Raw genomic sequence first — 20,131 nt, 5'->3', positions numbered from 1 at the left:
TTTCACCAGGCGTGGTGGTGCACACTTATAATCCCTGCGCTTGGGAGGCGGAGAGAGGAGGATTGCGCAGGTTCGAAGCCAGCCCCATGGAAATAAAATATAAAATAGGTATGGAAGTGTAGCCTGGAGGTAGGTAGAAGGGTTCCATCCCCAGTACCACCAAAAATATAAATAAATAAAATAAAAAATAACTTTCACTAGTTAAAATTTGGAATGAGAAACATTGCACACCTAAAATGAATCAGTTAAAGATGTATGAATTTATAGCAATCATTGGCTAAACCAAATTACTTCATCAATCATCTAGATAATTAAAAAATGTATCATTTATCAAGTACTCTATTTGCATAGTTCACTGTACTATAACAAAAAGTGATATGAGATAACCAACATTTTTTACTACTCTCACTTTTTAAACTATGGTTTAAAACTAAAGAAAGTCATAAAATTGTCAAACTCCATACCAAATCCTCAGCGTTTTCATCATTTTCAGATGTGTTACATAATTCTGAGATATTTGTACAGTCTTGATTCCTAGAAAATAAATTTTCATGTTAATAGTAATGCAAAACATAGTTACTGTTGCCAAGGATTCTAACTACACATAAAAATAGAAATAGTTCCCCAAACTATATCTAATGTGAGTAAGAATAAGAGGTTTTGACCCAGCCCTCTGTGGAAAAAAACTGGCCATCCTGAGATACTATAGAGTCCTGAAGGCTTTTCTTTTTCCAGCTCACTACATGCAGAAATTAAGCTGGCAATCTAGAAATAACGTATGTATGGCCTCACTGAGTTGAACATAGATAAACTTTCCTAAGTATCAGAACTAGCAGTACTCACACAGTTACGTACCAGGAAAGAAATGATCTGAAGATAAAAGAGAAGGGAAAAAAGGACGTACAAATTACAGCAAATAATATCTTTACCTTGCTGAACAGATAGGAGAAAAATGCTCAAGTATGAATATCTAGGCACAAAGATGACAAAAATGGGTATGTGTTTTCTTGAAGTAGAAAAGGTGATTCTTGGGAAGAGGTAACTAAGAGCCCCCTAGACTGAGGACACAAGGAACCCAAGAATGCCGACAGTAATCAATTTCGTCCACTCTGGGCTGGGTACTGAAAATGATGGCAATGTCTGTGAACTATTTTCTCCTATGTTGAGTCTTCCAAAGAATTTTTATTGCTATATTTAAAAAAAAAAAAAAACTTAGGGTCAGAAACTGCGCATGGTGTGTGTGCTTATAATCCCAGTACTTGGTGGGAGGCTAAGACAGGAGGATTGGGAATTCACAGCCAGCCTCAGCTTAGCAAGGACACTCTGCAACTTAGTGAGACCCTGTTTAAAAATAAAGAATTAAAAATAGGGCTGGGGACATAGTTCAGAGGTAGAATGCCCCTAGGTTCCATCCCTAGTGCCACCAAAAAAAACAAAACACAAAACTTAGGGACATAACAATCCTGAAGCCGAGTCTTTTGTCCAGTCCCAAAGAATGTTCAAATAAGCTTATTAAAATTTGGATCCCAATTTCCACCTCAGTTTTTATTCTATTCCAAATTATTTCCCAGTGCAAGATAATGTGTGAAATATACACACATATGTACACTTACATGAGATATAATGCAATCTAACATGAGAAAACACCTAACAAACCAAATTAAATACTCTAGAAGTGACCATCATTCATAAAAATGCTGAGGTCCTGAAAGAAAAAGGAAGCCTGTGGCACAGACTGGTGAACCCTCAATGTATGAAGATCCTACGTTGACACTGATGGGAAATCCAAATAAATTGTGCACTTCAAAAATCCTGTTGGACAGAGGCTTTTCAACATTTTATAGGCATAACCAAGTTATGTAAAAGTTTAACAAAGGAGAAACAAGATGAAGGGTAGTGGCAACTACTGTGTATGGCATAAACTTATTTCAAATTTTAAAAAAGTAGAAAAAATAATTGTTTCATTTCTTACTACTTTACTAAAATTATAATATGTAAAGAAATCTAAAGTAAAACATTATGGAAGTATAAATGAGAGTAAAAAATGAAAGCTAGGTGGCTGTAAGTAATCTGTAATGTGCAAAGTAACTTTTACACAACATAAGATCACATACTTAATAAACTTTAAAAGCTGGTCAGTTATCTTCTTAGCAGATCTTGCGATTACACTCTCAGGTTCGTTAAATGTTCTGGCATTGTGCTCTATGTATCGGACTTCCCAAATTAACGCAGACAGCCTCCTTCAAAATAAAGCAGGCAAGTTAGGCTTAAAAAACAAAAACAGAAACCAAGTAAAAAATTCAGCATGTTAACAATATGACATAGTAATGAAACCTTAAGTACAAAGTTGAAATAATAACTTCTAATGCTACAGCTTGATCAGCCATCAGCAATGTGACTGGACACCGAAATGCAGAAAATAACTTAAGGATCAAAATCTTAACAAAGCTGGGCGTGGTGGCGCATGCTTGTAATCCCAGCATTTGGGAGGCTGAGACAGGAGGACTGTGGTACGCAGCCAGCCTCAGCTACTTAGTGAGGCCCTTTGCAACCCAGCGAGACCCTGTTTCAAAATAAAGAATAAAAAAAAAATAGGGCTGGGGGTGTAGCTCAGAGGGAAAATGCCCCCTGGGTTTCATCCCCAGTACCGCAAAAAAGAAAAAAAAAAATCTAAAAAGACTACTGAATCACATACAGGAAAACCAACAAAGCAAGCTCCCTTTTCACCAGGCCTAGAGGTACCATCCGAAACTCAATGAAGGTTGGGCATGGTGGCATAGGATTAAGAAAGGCCAGGAGGATCACAGCTACTTAGTGAGGCCCTCTGCAACTTAGTGAGGCCTTGTTCCAAAAATAAAAAATAAGCCGGGTGTGGTGGCAAACACTTGTAATCCCAGTACCTAGGAGGCTGAGACAGAAGGATCACAGGTTCCCAGGTAGCCTCAGCTACTTAGTGAGACCTTATTTTAAAAAAAGAATAAAAAATTAGGCTGGGGATATAGCTCAGAAGTAGATGTCCCTAGGTTCCATCCCCAGCATGAATGGATGGATGGATAAAATAAAAAATCAGGCTAGGGGTATAGCTCAGAGGTAGAATGTCCCTGGGTTCAATTCCCAGCATTGCACCCCCCCACACAAACACACTCAAATGAAAAAAAATGCCAGTTTTCCTTTCAACTGGCAAAGTGGTCTCAGATTCAGATGCACATTCCAAAGTGTAGCTAGACATAAGGCACACCAGCTATGGACTCAAGGCCTTTGGTGATCATTTCTCCAAATGATAGACTTACAAAGAATAAAATGCCATCAGCTATATTAAAAATCGTCAGGAATAGAAACATTTTAAGAGCTGCACTATAAAAGCCAAATATAAACCGGGTGTGGTGGCGCATGCTTGTAATCACAGTTGGGAGGCGAGACTGGAGGATCATGGTTTGCAGATGACCTCAGCTACTTAGTGAGGCCCTCGATAACTTAGTGAGACTCTGTTTCAAAATAAAGAATAAAAAACAGGGCAGGGAGTGTAGTTTGGAGGTAGAATGCCCCTGGGTTCCATCTCCAGAGCCACATAAAAAAATAAATAAATAAATAAAAAGTAAATATCTCTGGGAAATAATTTCTCATTAAAGATCAAATTCTAAATTTTACTTTTTTTTTTAACTTTTTTTCTTTTATTGTGTGTGGTGCTGGGGATTGAACCCGGAGGCATTCTACTTCTGAACTACAAAGGTAACCTGTATTAACCTATTTTATATCTTATCTGAAAACAGAGTCTCACTAAATTGCTTAGGCTGGCTTTGAAGCTACAATTCTATCTCAGCCTTTCAAGTACTGAAATTACAGGCATACACCACCAAGCTCAGCTTGAATTTTACTTTTAAATAAAGCAATTAAAGAACAGCCTTAACATGAAATCAAAAACAAATATGAACCTTCTTACATTTAATTCTATGAAAAACCCATCACTAAAGACTGAGATTGAAATGTGGTATTCTATCTTATGCCTGGCTCTACCCAAAGGCATCTAACACAACATTTAATCAAAGAGAAAAATAAAACAAAAAATGTTAATTGGCTCCCAAATCTCATTGCAGGTACTATCAACCACTTAATGCCAATTAGTTTGCCTTAGTACAGCCAACACGCTTTTATTTTAGTTTGAAAGTTCACTACTAACCTGTAAAATCGATTAACAAGTCTCATTCGAATGGTGTAAAGATCAGTTGGATAAGCTACTACAGTACAGTACTTCGGATATGTACACAGATCAACCGGGCCTGCAAAAGCTGCTGCTATATCTGTTAGGGAAGAGAGGAATTTTATCACCATATCTCTTACTGCTAAGTGATATTTCCACCGATCACAGAGCTCTTCAACATTACAAAGCAAAAGCAACAAAAAGAAACCGTAAAGAACACGCCGGGCGTGGTGGCGTACGCTTGTAATCCCTGTGCTTGGGAGGCGGAGACAGGAGGAGCGCACAGGTTCGAAACCAGCCGCGCTGGCTTAAGAGACCCTGTTTCCAAATAAAAAAGTATAAAAAATAGGTCTGGGAGTGTAGCCCGGGGGTAGAAAGGTTTCTAGGAACCCCAGTACCACCAAAAAAAAGGGATAGAGAGAGAGAGAAAGACCACAACTTCAAAATTATGCTATTTTTAAATACTTTTATGGAAAACCTAAGAATAAATAAAACAACTTACCCAGATTCAAAAGTTGATCTATTCCACTGATAATCCGGTCACATTCTTCATCTCGTGACTTCTGACCCCATTCCCCTTCTTGTGGTTTATAGAGCAATTTCTCGAGCTCATCTGCTGTGACAGAAATACTCGCTCCTAATTCTTCAGGTGGATCAACTATGAATCCCATTTAAAAAGAAAAGAGGGAAAATAATCAACACCAAAAGACAAATGTATTATGTAATGAAATTCAACTTTCAAAGCCCATTAACTAGGTTATACCTCCACAGTTAAAAATCACGTTCAAATCTGCAACCTTTAAAAACTCATTGCGACTACCCAGGTGTTTAGACTCAGGTATAAGCACAACTACCTATTCTACATTTAAGCTATAATAAAGCTGCATTAAGCTATAAGCACAATCTACCTATTCAAATTTAAAACAAGCTCAATCATTTAAAACAAGAAACAATCCCAGTGTTTCTTCAAAGGGGTAAACAGACCCAGAAATTTTTTTTCTTTTTCTTTTTTGTTGGTACTGGGGATGGAACCTCTGGTCTACACTCCCAAACCTATTTTTATATTTGGAAACAGGGTCTCTTAAGCCAGCTGAGCCTGGCTTCGAACCTGTACGATCTTCCAGTCTCAGCCTCCCAAGCGCAGGGATTACAAGCGTGCGCGACACGCCTGGCTCAGACCCAGAAATTTCTGAAAAGACAATGGAAGCTCCTGAGTAAAAGTTTTAAAAAAGTTTTAAGCTCAAAAGTAACTTTTAAAAAACCAAAAAACAGGGTAAAATAAACCCCAACATGACAAATGGGATATAAAGGAGTACAAAGAAAGCAGAGAAAAATGTTTTAACTTCTAAAATAAAAATAAAGCCCAAAATGTTTTCGCTTATTAAACCTACATTCTAATCCACAGAGAAGCAATGTCAGTGTGCTATTTATTCCTAGCACTCTTCCAAAAGGGGGCAAAAAAACTCAGGAAGAGCATCACCATAACACAGCTTTTAAGTTAAATAAACAGTAAATGGAATGCTTATGGAAATTTTTCTTTTTGAAAATATATCTGTGCAGCCGGGCGTGGTGGCGCACGCTTGTAATCCCAGCATTCGGGAGGCTGAGACCTGGAAGATCGTGGTTTGCGGACAGCCTCAGCTACTTAGTGAGGCCCTTTGCAACTCAGTGAGACCCAGTTTCAAAATAAAGAATAAAAAATAGGCCAGGGGGTGTAGCTCGGAGGTCGAATGCCCCTGGGTTCCATCCCCAGACCCGCAAAAAAAAAAAAAAAAAAAATCTGTGCTAGGTGTGGTGGTGCATGCTTGTAATCCCCGTGCTTGGGAGGCTGAAACAGGAGAATTCCAAAGGTTCGAAGCCAGCCTCAGCAACTTAGTGAGGCTCTCAGCAACTTAGTGAGACCCTGTCTCCAAATAAAGTATAAAATAGGTCTGGGAGTGTAGACCAGAGGTAGAAAAGCCCCTGGGTCCCACCCCAGTACCCCCCCCACACACACACAAAATATATCTATATATGTAAGTGTTAAAACTTTTAACTCATATGTTAAGTTGGGTGTGCTGGCACATGATTTTAAGTACTGAGGAGGCTAAAACACGAGGATCGCTGGTTCAAGGACAGCCTCAACAACTTTGTGAGGCCCTCTGCAACTTAGGAGACCGTTTCAAAATCAAGAATAAAACAGGGCCGGAGTATAGCTTGGAGGGTAGAATGTCCCTGGATTTAATCCCCAGTACTAACAACAAAAAATATCTATCAGTTAAAATTCCTACATATATGTCTTATATAGTTTCAGTTGCTTAATTTTTTTGTGAATACTCTTAACTTTGAGGCTCTGATCTATGAGAACCAAGTTTCAAATAGTCTTACTATTAGCTACAAGAAGAAAAACTGTAAATGTATAAAGGACAAATTATTCCATTTAATGATCTTACAAAAAAAATTATTTCAATTTTCTTTTCTGCATAATCAAGAAGTTGGGGAAAAAAGATATCTTACCGCTCCAAAAAGCCAAAATTATTGTATTTACAATCTATTCCAGAGTCATACTTTCAATGTTTTATCCAAAGGAAAACTAAAGAGGTTGGATGAGCAGAAAACAAAGACCACACAAAAATCATTACCTAACTGGGAATCTGAATCCAAGTCACATCTACACCACCTGGAAACCAGGACACCAGGCAAGATTTTAACTTGTGTCTCAATGTATCTACTTGCTAAAGAGGGTTAATAAAGTTTCTACCTCTTAGGGTGGTTAAAATACTTCCTAGCATAGCCAGGTACTCAGTAGTTAACTAGGATCTGTTTCTGGACAAGATAGAACAAATACTACATATAGCACGCAGACTACAAAAAAATGCAGACCAAGTATAAAAACAAAGATTTTCAACACAATGTGCATTAGACAAAGGACAAGAATTACACAGAGAGAAAAATCCAATTAGTTGAGTCCCATGACTGTACCAGCTTGCCGCGAAAGAACAGGACCCCCTGTGCAGAGAGGAGCCAGGTGGGGCGAGGGCCCACCTGAGGCAGCAGGCAGAAGCAGTTCCCAGCACAGAGGACCGAGAGGAGAGCACGGCCACAAGCTCACGTACAAGTACTGTGTTTAATACAGATCACCCTATAGGTGAGAAAAATGTCAGGAGGCCAAGGAAAGAGGCAAATGAAAGATTGGGAAGAGTGAGGCATGCCACTCGAGAGCCAGAAACCACACCCGTTTCTCACCAGCCAGACTGGAACACTTCCTGATTCACAGAGCACTGGACTGACCCATAGAAAGGGCCGTGCCTTAATGCGAAATACTTAGCTCCAGGCTCGGCATTGCTCCCATCTCAATGAACAAAACTAATTTAACTGTGTCACGGAAAAAAAGGACAGGAATATAAAAATATATAGCACCCAACAAGCCAGTGGGGGTGGGCACGCCTGTCATCCCAGCATTTGGGAGGTAGACACACAGGAGGATCACAGTTCACGGCCAGCCTCAGCTACTTAGTGAGGCCCTCTGCAACTCAGTGAGACCCCGTTTCAAATTAAAAATAAAAAGAGGGCTGGGGTATAGCTCAGAAATAGAATGCCCATGGGTTCTATCCCCAAGTCAGTAATATATATATATATAAAAATTAATAAACTTAAAGACATGACAATGGAAACTATACAAAATCAAACAATGAAAAGACAATATAGTAGAACAAAAGAATTTTCACAGAATCAGACAGTAAGGAACAGTAGAAATCATGGATAACCCAATTTAAAAACGAGCACACTGAGTCTGGATGAATATTTCTCCAAAGAAGATCCAGAAATGACCAATAAGCAAATGAAAAGAAGATATAACTAAAAAAAAAAAATGTTGCTCAGATATGAGGAAAACCAGAATACACATACTATGTTTGGGAATGCAAACTGGTACCACTGTTGTGATATGACAAGGAATAAAACATAAGTTCTGGAAGGACATGACCCTTATTAAGTTCAGTAAATACTAACGATAAAAGAAAGATTGGAGCTGGAAGTGGTAGCGCACGCTTGTAATCCCAGCATTCGGGAGGCTGAGACCATAGGTTCACGGCCAGCCTCAGCTACTTAGTGAGGCCCTTTGCAACTCAGTGAGACCCTGTTTCAAAATAAAGAAACAAAATAGGGCAGGTGGTGTAGCTTAGAGGTCAGATGCCCCTGGGTTCCATCCCCAGACCCACAAAAAGAAGAATAATTTAAAAAGCTTGGTAATCCAAATCCAGAGGAAAGAGATATATGGTAGTCTTTCAAAAGGGATGAGCAAGCCCGGCGTGGTGCCGCACGCTAGTCACCCCAGCATCCGGGAGGCTGAGAAAGAAGGATCGCAGCTGGAAGACAGCCTCAGCTACTTAGTGAGGCCCTTTGCAACTCAGTGAGACCGTTTCAAAATAAAGACTTAAAATAGGGCTGGCATGTAGCTTGAAGGTAGAATGCCCCTGGGTTCCATCCCCAGTACCACAAAAGAAAAAAGAAAAAAGTGGTTAAGAGGGAAATAATTCAGAATCTAAAATATGCAATAAAGACAACTTCCAGGAATGGTGGTGCACGCCGTAACCCTAGTACTTGAGCGGCTGAGACAGCATTGCAGGTCTGCGGCCAGCCACGGCAACATAGCAAGGCCCTCTACAACGTAATGCCCTGTTTAAAACACTAGGGCTGTGTGTAGCTCAGAGACAAGGCCCTGGGCTCTATCCTCAGTAACAAACAAACAATCAGAAAGACAACCCAACAGTACAAGAGAAGTATCCACACTTGACTAGAGAAAGGAGGAGGAAACCATGTGCCGGTGGCGGCGGAAGCGGGACGGCGCGCACCAGAGGACGGGCTGCTTCCAAGAAGGAGCAGACAATCCAACAGCAGGGCGGGGGACAGGAAGCGGAGGGGGAAGTCGCGCCATCTTCTCCTCGCAGGAAAGGAAGAGCAATAGAAGAAGGACAGGCACAGGAAGGAGGGGCAACACGAAGGTCAGGAAGGGTTTAAATTGGGTTACATGATAATGACAGCAAGCTCCAAGCTGAATTCTAAAGTTAGGAGGAAACGAGAAAGACACGGGAGTCTCGTCAGCCTCTAACAAAGTTCTGAGTCACTACAATCACTTGAATACAATTATAAAACAATATAAAGATAAACATTTCGGTTATTTAGAAAATATATACCATTATCAGGAATTGGTTCCATGTCCCAAGGGCTAAGTTTTTCAATTTCAGTATTGTCCCACCTGTTTACAAAAAACAATAAAACTTTGGTTAGCCGTTCATAAAAAACAAGCTGTACACAACAGCAAGGACTTTGTCAGTGTGGTGGCGCACGCTTGTAATCCCAGTACTTGGGAGGCTAAGACAGGAGGATCCAGGTTCGAAGCCAGCCTCAGCAGCTTAGTGAGGTTGTCAGCAACTTAGCAAGACCCTGTTTCCAAATAAAATATAAAGCAGGTTTGAGGTGGGCACACGCTTGTAATACTAGCATTCAAGAAGGCAGAGACTGGAGGATCACGGTTCGCAGATAGCCTCAGCTACTTAGTGACACGGCCCTTCACAATTCAGCGAGACCCTGTTTTAAATATATATAAAAATACGGCTGGAGGGTGCAGCTCAGATGTAGAATGTCTCTGAGTTCCGTCCCCAGTACTGCCCCCCCCCCAAAAAAAAAATAGTGCCGGGGGTACGTATCTGAGGTAGAGGTCTCTGGGTTCCATCCATTACTGCAAAAAAAAAACAAACAAACAAAAAAAAAAACAAAAAAAAAACAACCCACAATAGGGCTGAGGGTGTAGCTCAGAGGTATAATGCCCCTGGGTTTCATCCCCAGTACTGCAAAAAATAAAAAATAAAAATAAATAAAACAAGCCAGGCGTGGTGGCGCACGCTTGTAATCCCAGCATTCGGGAGGCTGAGACTGGAGGATAGAGGTTCGCGGACAGCCTCAGCTACTTAGTGAGGTCCTCTGCAATTCAGTGAGACCTGGTTTCAAAATAAAGAATAAAAAATAGGGCAGGGGGTGTATCTCAGAGGTTGAATGCCCCTGGGTTCCATCCCCAAACCCGCAAAAAAAAATAAATAAATAAAATAAAATAAATAAATAAATAAAACAGGTCTAGAGGTGTAGCTTGGAGGTAGAAGGCCCCTGGGTTCCATCCCCTGTATCACACACAAATAAAAAAAGCAAGGCTTCTGTTATGAAAGTAAAGAATACAAAATATGAAAAACTCATTTTAACATGAAAAATTTAAATATAAACATTAAGATTTTTAGAAGAAGCTGGCCATGTTTGCGCATGCTTGTAATCCCAGCATTCAAGAAGCTGAGACCCGAGGATCACGGTTCATGGACAGCCTCAGCTACTTAAGTGAGGTCCTTTGAAACTCAGTGAGACCCTATTTCAAAATAAAGAATTAAAAAATAGAGCTGAAGTATAGCTCAGAATGCCTCTAGGTTCCATCGCCAGTACCACAAAAAAAAAAAAAAAAGATTTTTAGAATAATATATTATTAATGCCGGATGTGATGGCAAACATGCGTAATCCCAGTACTTGGGAGGCTGAGACAAGGGAATTGCAGGTTCGGTGAGGCCACCCCCGCAACTTAATGAGACCATGTTTCAAAATAAAGAATATAAACTAAGGCTGGGGGTGTAGGTCAGAGGGAGAATGCCCGTGGGTTCCATCCTCAGTACTGCAATAAGTAAATAAATATCTAAATAAATAATAAATAGGGCTAGGGGTATAGCTCAAAGGCAGCGTGTTCCTTTCAATCCTCAGTACCAAAAAAGAAAAAGAAAAAGAAAAATGTAGGTCAGGGCCCATGATGATGGTGCATGCCTGTAATCCCAATACTTGGGAGGCTGAGACAGGAAGATCACAGATTCAAGGTCACCCTCAGCAACATAGTGAGACCCTATATTTCAAACTAAAAAGTAAAACAGAGCTGAGGGACATAGCTCAGGAGGTAGAATACCTCTAGGTTCAATCTCCAATAACAGCAAAAGAATATATCTTGTCTAAAAAGAAAACCAGAAATTCTGCACAACCTGTGCTCAGAGTAAGCAAAGAATAAAAAGCTTTACAATGTGGGCTTCACACCACAGCCAGTGGTTTTTATTCGATAGCCAAGAGAAAGGCTGAGAGTCTTGGAAGATTATATAAATATCTACTTGTGAATGGTGACCCTAACAATATTAGGTAAACCAAGCAGGAAGAGAGCTGGGTGTGGTGGCACACGCTCATAATCCCAGTACTTGGGAGGCTGAGACAGAAGGATCACAGGTTCATGGCCAGACTCAGCTACTTAGTGAGGTTCTCCACAACTTAGTGAGAATCGATTTATAAATAAATAAATAAATAAATAAATAAATAAATAAATAAAGCAAGCTAGGGGTGTAGCTCAGTGGTAGAGTGCCCCTGGGTTCAATTCCAAGTTCTGGGGGAAAAAAATAGATTAGGAGGCTACAAAAATAACCCCCAAGAAGCAAGCAGAACATGAAGCAACACTGGTATTAGTCAACTGAAAAGATATGTCTGTGAGACATTTCAGAGGTCAGACTGACATGATTAAATGACAAAACTATACATAACATGAAATGTGTAATTCATACAACATGCCATAATTGTAGACAAATAGTTTTCATCTTATACAAACCTAACAATATAACACTGAAAATGACTATCAGGATACTGTGGCTGATAGGGCTCTTGACTTAACACTGTTCCAAACCACCACGCATCATCGATGATAGATCGGAATCGGTCACCTACAAGAGAAATGGCCAAGTCTGAGGCCTTTCATTGGTAACATTAATGACATTTTTTCTCTATAGCATACTATAGACAAAACAGCAAAGTATAATTTTATTTTGATGAGCTATCCTTCCAAGCTGCTCAATCTTCAGTGATAAAATATGTTAAGAAGAGATACTACACTCCTCAGTGTGCTCAAGATAAATGGCCATACAATATAACACAACAGCCAGGAGCGGTGGCGCACACTCTTCTGGTACTTGGGAGGCTGAGAAAGGAGGACTGCAGGTTCTCAGCCAGCCTCAGCTACTTATTGAGGCCCTCTGCAACTTAGTGAGACCCCGTTTCAAAATAAAAAATTACAAAAAGGGGAGGAGAAAGGGTTGAGGTATAGCTTGGAGATAAAGTATCCTTGAGTTTGATTCATGGTACCAAAATAAAAAAGCCAAACTCAACACTTGAGTTCTAGAGATGGCACTGGATACTTAGCAGTAAAATATGTGCATCTGTGAAATCACATTCACCAATTATATTTTGAGATGAATGACCTACACAGTCTAAAGAAGAGAATACTCCTTATTTGGTGTGCTGGCGCACACTTGTAATCCCAATACTTGGGAGACTAAGACCTCTCGGGAGGATCACAGGTTCGTGGCCAGCCTCAGCAACTTAGTGAGGCTCTCTCAGTGAGGGTCTCCCTGAGTTGCAAAGGGCCTAAGTAGCTGAGGCTGTGCTCGAACCTTGATTCTCCTATCTCAGTCTCTCAAATGCTGGGATTACAAGCACACACCACCACACCTGGCTAAATTCTTTACTTCTTAAAGAACTGGTTTCATCAAGTCATCCCCATTTAAGACTAAGTTGTTATATCATTGATCGAAATTTTCTTGCCAAAATATTTTTGGTGTGAATTTTGAAGTTATTTCCAATCTTTTGATCATTTTAGATTCTGAGACAATAATTATTGTATATCACTGTTACACTAAAAGAGTCAGTACCAATTAATAATATGACCAAAGCAAAATATAATTAAAAGATCACTTAATGTTTCTTTTGAGTGTGTTTATTCATACCATAATTAAGTGTGCCACAGACAAAAAAGGTAAATCAACAAAATACAAAATTTTTAAAGCCATATAAACTCAATAAGGACAGACTTACAAGGCTGCCAATTTCTCTGTCTTGCTTCATCATAAAATTGACGCAACACAAGAAAGTCAATAACATCTGGCATATCATGATATCTAAAGAAAATTAAAAAATAATTACCTATAATAGGATATGGCTGACAGCAACATTATATATACAAAAGAAACACATAGGAGCTATGTGTGAATTCTAAACTTCTCACTAGCTGTATTTCAAAACAGTAACAATAACCCTCTAATAGTGGATTTTATTTAACCCCTCATTTCTTAAATATTAATAATGCAGTATATAAAACTGCATTTTACATTCCTTTTCTTCATTTCTAGTCTTCAAAATACATAAGGTAAGCTAGGCGTGGTGGCACATGCTTGTAATCCCGGTACTTGGGAGGCTCAGACAGGAGGATCACGCGGGCTCGAAGCCAGCCTCAGTGAGACCCTGTTTCTAAATGAAAGTATAAAGTAGATCTGGGAGTGTAACCCAGAGGTAGAAGGCCCATCCCCAGTACCACAAAAACAGACTAACAAACCAACCAACCCCAGCAGGTACACTTGACACACACAATTGGAATTCGCCACATTCCCAGGGCTCAAGAGCCACACATGATTAGCGGTTATCACAATGAACAACACGGTAGAGCAAATTATCCACTCTAAAAATCTCTCAAAAATAAAAGCAGAAACAATTTGCAAGACAGGTCCGACTTCTCAAGAATGTAACAGAAAACCATATAAAACAGACTGCCATGCCTACCCAATAGACTTATAATACTGATTGTGGGTTCCATCCATCAAAATTCAACCCTCATCTTAGGATGTCCACAAGACTCCACTAGATACCCTACAGACAGAACCAGGCATGTTGGTACACACCTGTAATCCCAGTACTTAGGAGGCTGGGAAAAGAGAATCGCAAATTCAAGGCCAGCTCCAGAAACTTAGGCCCTCTACAACTTAGTGAGACCCAGTTTCAGTAATAAAAAAAAAATAGGGGCTGGGCATGGTGGCACACGCTTGTAATCCCAGCATTTGGGAGGCAAGACTGGAGGATCGTGGTTTGCAGACCACCTCAGCTACTTAGTGAGGCCCTCCGCAACTTAGTGAGACCCTGTTTCAAAATAAAGAATAAAAAATAGGGCAGGGGGTGTAGCTCGGAGGTTGAATGTCCCTGGGTTTCATCCCCAGACCCGAAAAAAGGTAAACTAAATAAATAAATAATAATAAATAAATTAAAATAGGGCTGGGGTGTGCTTAGAAGTAGAGTGCCCTGGGCTCCATCCCAGGAACACACACACACACACACACACACACACACACACACACACACACACACACACACGGAGGGTAAGGGCACAATAATCACCAAGATGGGAAAACCTAAATCCAAATAATTCCATTAAGAATTAACCATACAATACAAGCCGGGCGTGGTGGCGCACGCTTATAATCCCTGGGCTTAGGAGGCTGAGACAGGAGGATCACGCAGGTTTGAAGCCAGCCTTAGCTGGCTTAAGAGACCCTGTCTCCAAATAAAATATAAAATAGGTCTGGGAGTGTAGCCCAGAGGTAGAGGGCCCCTGGGTTCACAAAAAAAAAAAAAAAATCTATACATACCTAATAGAGAAAGATTTATCCATCAATCTTCCAGTTGCTGGATCTATAAATCCTAGTTTGAGGCAACAGAGCGTAGGGGGCCCAACCTCATATCGTATTCCAACTATTTTAACTAATTCTTGATCCTTTAACAGACATTTTAAAAAAATGGTTAAAATAAAGCAGTCAATAATGTAATTGTCCATATAATGCTGAATTCAGCAAACTTATCACTTCAGCTACCAAACCAGCAAACAAGTTCAATTTACCTTTAAATGCAATCATTTTAGCTAATTTCCATATTGCACAAAGACATTTTATACAGCTTCTAATATAAGAAATATAGTCAGCTTTAGAAAGTCAGTATACTGACTCCAAGAAATACACTATAAAAATTTAATAATTAAAACACAAATAACTCACTCTTTAAAGACAACCATTATTAACAGTCTAACAGTTTCTTCAAGCTGTCTAATTTGTATACACATTTTTACTTATATAAGTTTGAATTATGCAATCAAAATGTGTAAGCATTTGGCTTATTCATAATTATCCTTCAAAAACTAGGTATTAGCCAGGCGTGGTGGCGCACACTTGTAATCCCAGTACTTGTAAGGCTGAGACAGAAGGATCATGGTTCGCGGATAGCCTCAGCTGCTGGTGAGGCCCTCTGCAACTCAGTGAGACTCTGTTTCAAATAAAATAATAAAAATTAGGGCTGTAGCTTGGGAGGTAGAATGCCCCTAGTTTCAATCTCCAGTACTGGCGGAGGGGGAGTTGAAGTCTACGGCTTGTTCACATTCAACTAGGAGCAGGCTCATCAGGCAATTCAAATTATCCTGCCACTACTGCAGGTGTGCAGAATGACAGAGCTCCACAAGAACTGACTCTGGGACTCTAGGACTCTCAACATGGGAAAGGCTGTGATCTGCAAACACCGACTCCATGAATAATGAAGAATAACTACACTTAGGTGCCCTGTAATAGAAACATGAACTTCCAGATTATATAAGGCCAAATGCATAGAACAAAGCCACAAGGTTGACTCCAAGTATGAAGAATAGTTATCTTTGCTAAAATAGTTTTCTGCATTTTCTAAGTTATGAAAAGTATCAAGACATAAAAATACAATGCTACTCCATGGATAATCATCATTGACATGTTAATATTTTTCTTTTGGTTACAAATGTAGTCAATAAAATCTTGCTTTAATCAAAAACAGAATCTGACATCCCAATTTTCCTCTTATTAATACATTATGAAAATGTACCATCAAATGATGAGAAAGCATTGTATTCTTCATAAATATACAAGCACTTCTGCTTTCTTCCTAGACTACCAGAAGTAAAGTCATTAATGTAAAAGGCCTAGAAATTTTTCAGCTTCAATTTCTATCCCCAAAGTGCCCTCCAGAAAGTGTGGACCGCACCACATATTCTGGCAACAATCTGAACAACTTAACAAATCAGTCTTTGCTACTTGCTCAAATGTATCAATTCTTTAACCAAAACAAGAAAAATTGTGGAAAGGTAATTACTGATTGGTTTTATTATGTATAAGGTTAAAGTTCCTTCCAATTTTATTGTTTTAAATTAATTCTTTGAAAAATGCCATGTGTATAAATATTTAAGGCCAATAATACACAATGCTACACACTGCCTTCTTGAGACTGTGTTGCTGGGTCTCACATTGTACTTGTACACTGCCAGCTAACAGTATAGAAACACTATCTACTGGAAAACCACCTAACAGGGTCTAAAGAGTTCACAGATAAAAACGGATCTTTTTAAATGAGAGAAATGAAATGTGGCGGATCTTAAACGTAACTCTCCTTTGCGCGGACACTTGATAGTTCTACTGACTTAGTGAGGCCCTGGCCTACCCTGAGATCCATTCTCCTCCATGGCTCCTTGCTGGGCTTCAGTTCATAAATGTTGTTTCTCCTGACGGCTTCAATGTAAGCTTCATGTCCCTGTCGAAAATAGATAACCTACACAAAGGAAGGAGACATTTACACTTAATAGAAAGCTAACAGGCAACAGAAATTTTGCTTATATTCCTGTTTTTAAATTTTAGAATTCTCACTTCATCACCCATTTGAGGAACAAAGGGAGACTTTCGAAGAGCAGTGTCAGTAATCCAAACTGGAGGGTGAAATTCATATAGATGTTCCATATTTGCCAGCTCTGTGGGAGTCATCCTCCGCAAACTCTACCAAGGGAAAAGAGAACAAAGTTCAATCACAAAGAAAAGGGCGGGCAGGTGCCGGAGCCTTCGCCACACGGTGTGGGCGGCCGGGAGCCGGCGGCGGAGCACACAGGAATGTTGGAGTTGCCCACGGCGAAGTCCACCCAAATGCCCGCGTAATGAACAGCCGAGGGCGTGTATGTATTTTTGCATGCGGTGAAAGGAACGCCTTTTGAAACTCCGGGGTGAAGCGAGGCTCCTAACTCATTGGAACAATTGGCCTATGGAGTACAGTTTACATCTTCACGCAAGGTTTTCACAATCTCTCCAATTATTCTATATTTTCTGGCAAGTGTTTTACAAAGTATGATCCGACTCACTTCATCCTAAACACGGCGTCTCTCCTGAGTGTGCTTATTCTGAAAATGCCACAACTGCATGGCGTGTGGGTCTTTGGGGTTAGTAAGTATTGAAATGTTATGAAACTGGACAGAAATTTTTACAACCACTGAGTTTCCTATGAGGAAGGAGTAGTTAGTTAACTGCTCCCTTTCTGAGAGAATGTGACATGAGAGGTATCTCACTGGAGACCAACTGCTGCTTCTTCATATGCTGCCTTCGAGTGCAGAATGCTGGTAAAAGATGCCTCTGTTTAATGCATCGAGTATACTGCTAGAGAGGGTTAAAAGGCGGGCTGGACAGGCCCAGCTTCTAAGTTAATGGCAGTACAGTAAGGATGTAGTAGATAAACCCAAGAGGTCTATAAGAAACTGGAAGCAGCTCAACCTGAAAGGACGGGCATTATGTTAGGAGAAGACATTTTCCAGTCGTTCGTTCCTAGTCAGTTCACGGATTTACCTGCGCACCAGAATCGTCTCGACCCACGTGATTGCAGGCTGTTTTCATTACTGCCTTATATAGGAGGATATGGACCCTTGTTTTACGTAATCCAGCTCCCACCTTATTAGTGCACTTTTTGGCTTTGTTGGCTTGGTACTGCATGTTGACAGATGAAGTCACTTTTGCTTTATTACATTATAGAGTTCATGAAGGTCTACCTTTGTGACTGATTAGGGATAGGAAACAGCCAGGTGTCTGAGTCAGCATTCTATATTTGAAACAAAGTGGGGGTTACTTTTCCAGACATCAGGCTGCTAAACCAATTAAGAAAATAATTTATTTCAAGCACTTAGAGTAGATAGTAGTAAAGATAGTAGTAGAAAGTAGTAAAGCGCGACGTGTATCATCGGGCTAGACAGTAAAGGGCCTTAGGGCTGATTCTCCACTCTTACTGCTGGAGAATAACCATCACCTCTCGGGGACACTTAGCAGCCAGCGCTGGGAGAGCATGGGGCAAGGAACCGAAGCCACACCGAGAGCCACAAGCACAATGGGGAGAGCACAATCTAGCCTCCAAGCCCAGCAAAACGTGCCTGCAAGCTTGTGAGCCACAGCCCCCCAGGTAACCCTAACCCTAACCACAGCTCCCACATACCCTAACCACCAGACCATGAGGGGATGCTGGTTCTTATACACACCTTAATTTAGGGCACTCTGTGACCCTAAAATTACCCTACTCTACCCTAGAGTAAAACAGACTTAACACTTTTTTAATTTTTTTTTTTTTTTTTTTTTTTTTTGCGGTACTAGGGATGGGAGCCAGGGCATTCTACCTCCGAGCTATACCCCCAGCCCTATTTTTTATTCTTTATTTTGAAACAAGGTCTCGCTAAGTTGCAGAGGGCCTCACTAAGGAGCTGAGCCTGCCTGCAAATCTGGATCCTCCTGTCTCCTAAGTACTAGGATTACAAGCATGGCCACCACATACAGCTCAGACTTAGCATCTTTAAATAATGACAATCAGGGTAGGGAAGTCACACAGTGGCCGAGCACCTGCCTACCACATGCTGCTTGTGAGGACCTGGGTTCAATCCCTAGTACTGCTTGAAAAAAAGCTCCCATATGCCTATCAGGCTGAGAAAGGAGGACTGGCAGGTTGGACAACAGCCTTAGCAACTTAGTTACACTGAACAACCTAGCAAGTCCCTGTTTCAAATAAAAACCTAAAAAGGACTGCGAATATAGCTCAGAGGTAGAAAGCCCCAGGTTCAAGGCCCAATACAATACATAAACACACACTTACACCTACATGAAATGCCTATGTACACTGTAACTATAATAAAATAGTGGCTATGTAACAATTGTAAATATTACTAACAAATGAGGAAAGAACTTTTAGATTAAATATAGCAAAGTGGCCAGACTTGTAATCCCCACGCTTGGAAGGCAGAGACAGGAGGATCGCACAGGTTCGAAGCCATCCGTGCTGGCTTAAGAGACCCTGTTTCCAAAATAAAAAGTACAAAAATAGGTTTGGGAGTGTAGCCCGGAGGTAGAAGGGTTTCCAGGAACCCCAGTACCACCAAAAAACAACAACAAAAAAAAAAGTAAAATAAAATAAAAAAATAAAAACCAGCAAAGTGGCAGTAACAGACATATCAAAACATAGTGCCTTAAAATGCCCTGAGGTCTATTTTTGTTGCTGAAATTGACAGGAGTTATTATGGTAGCATTTTGAACAACATTAAGCTTTCCCTACAAGTTTTAGATCTGGAAAAGTTTAAGAGTCAAGCCCATTTCTCAGAGAGTTAATGAGAGAGAAGGACAACTCAGACAGGAGAATCGAAGATTCAAGGACAATCTCAGCAACAAGTGAGACTTATCAACCTAGCACGATCCTGTTTCAAAATAAAAAAAAATAATAAGCAGCCAGGCGTGGTGATGCACGCTTGTAATCCCCGCGCTTGGGAGGCTGAGACAGGAGGAACACACAGGTTCGAAGCCAGCCTCAGCTACTTAGTGAGGCTCTCAGCAACTTAGTGAGACCCTGTTTCCAAAAAAAGTATAAAAAATGGTCTGGAAGAAAATGGTCTGGAAGAAAAGCCCCTGGATTCCACCCCAGTATCACAATTAATTAATTAAACCATAAAAAATAAAAAAAAATAAAATAGAGCTGGGGATATAGCTCAGAGGTAAAATGTCCCTGGGCTGAATCCCCAGTACACACAAAAATTAAAGTAGCTTTTTTCAGAATAGGTTTACTTTTTACATTTGAATTCTACTCACTTAACACTGTTAATAATGAGATATGGGCAGGTAATGTAGCTTAGGGGTAAAGTACGTGCCCTGTATGCATGACGTTCCTGGGTTTCATCCCCAGCACTACCAAAAAGAAAGAAAAATGGAAGTTCCAATT

The 20,131-nt window shown here is 40.3% G+C and overlaps 1 protein-coding gene across 1 annotated transcript in view; it reads right to left on the bottom strand.

The window, feature by feature from the left end:
• The window catches only part of BRWD1 (bromodomain and WD repeat domain containing 1), a gene marked incomplete at both ends in the record, with an annotated part of 111,250 nt that overhangs the window by 34,913 nt on the left and 56,206 nt on the right, over positions 1-20,131 (bottom strand). The window contains 10 exons of the mRNA XM_080696450.1: positions 465-534; positions 2,115-2,240; positions 4,178-4,298; positions 4,701-4,856; positions 9,373-9,434; positions 11,850-11,961; positions 13,109-13,191; positions 14,710-14,834; positions 16,571-16,678; positions 16,774-16,899. Coding sequence (XP_080552576.1) covers positions 465-534; positions 2,115-2,240; positions 4,178-4,298; positions 4,701-4,856; positions 9,373-9,434; positions 11,850-11,961; positions 13,109-13,191; positions 14,710-14,834; positions 16,571-16,678; positions 16,774-16,899 — 1,089 coding nt within the window. The remainder of the gene's footprint in view (positions 1-464; positions 535-2,114; positions 2,241-4,177; positions 4,299-4,700; positions 4,857-9,372; positions 9,435-11,849; positions 11,962-13,108; positions 13,192-14,709; positions 14,835-16,570; positions 16,679-16,773; positions 16,900-20,131) is intronic.

The sequence above is a fragment of the Muscardinus avellanarius genome, assembly GCF_963383645.1.
Source record: "Muscardinus avellanarius genome assembly, chromosome: 5".
Classification (NCBI taxonomy): Eukaryota; Metazoa; Chordata; class Mammalia; order Rodentia; family Gliridae; genus Muscardinus; species Muscardinus avellanarius.
The sequence above is the reverse complement of the archived record's forward strand: the minus strand, read 5'-3'. Positions and strand labels throughout refer to the sequence as shown.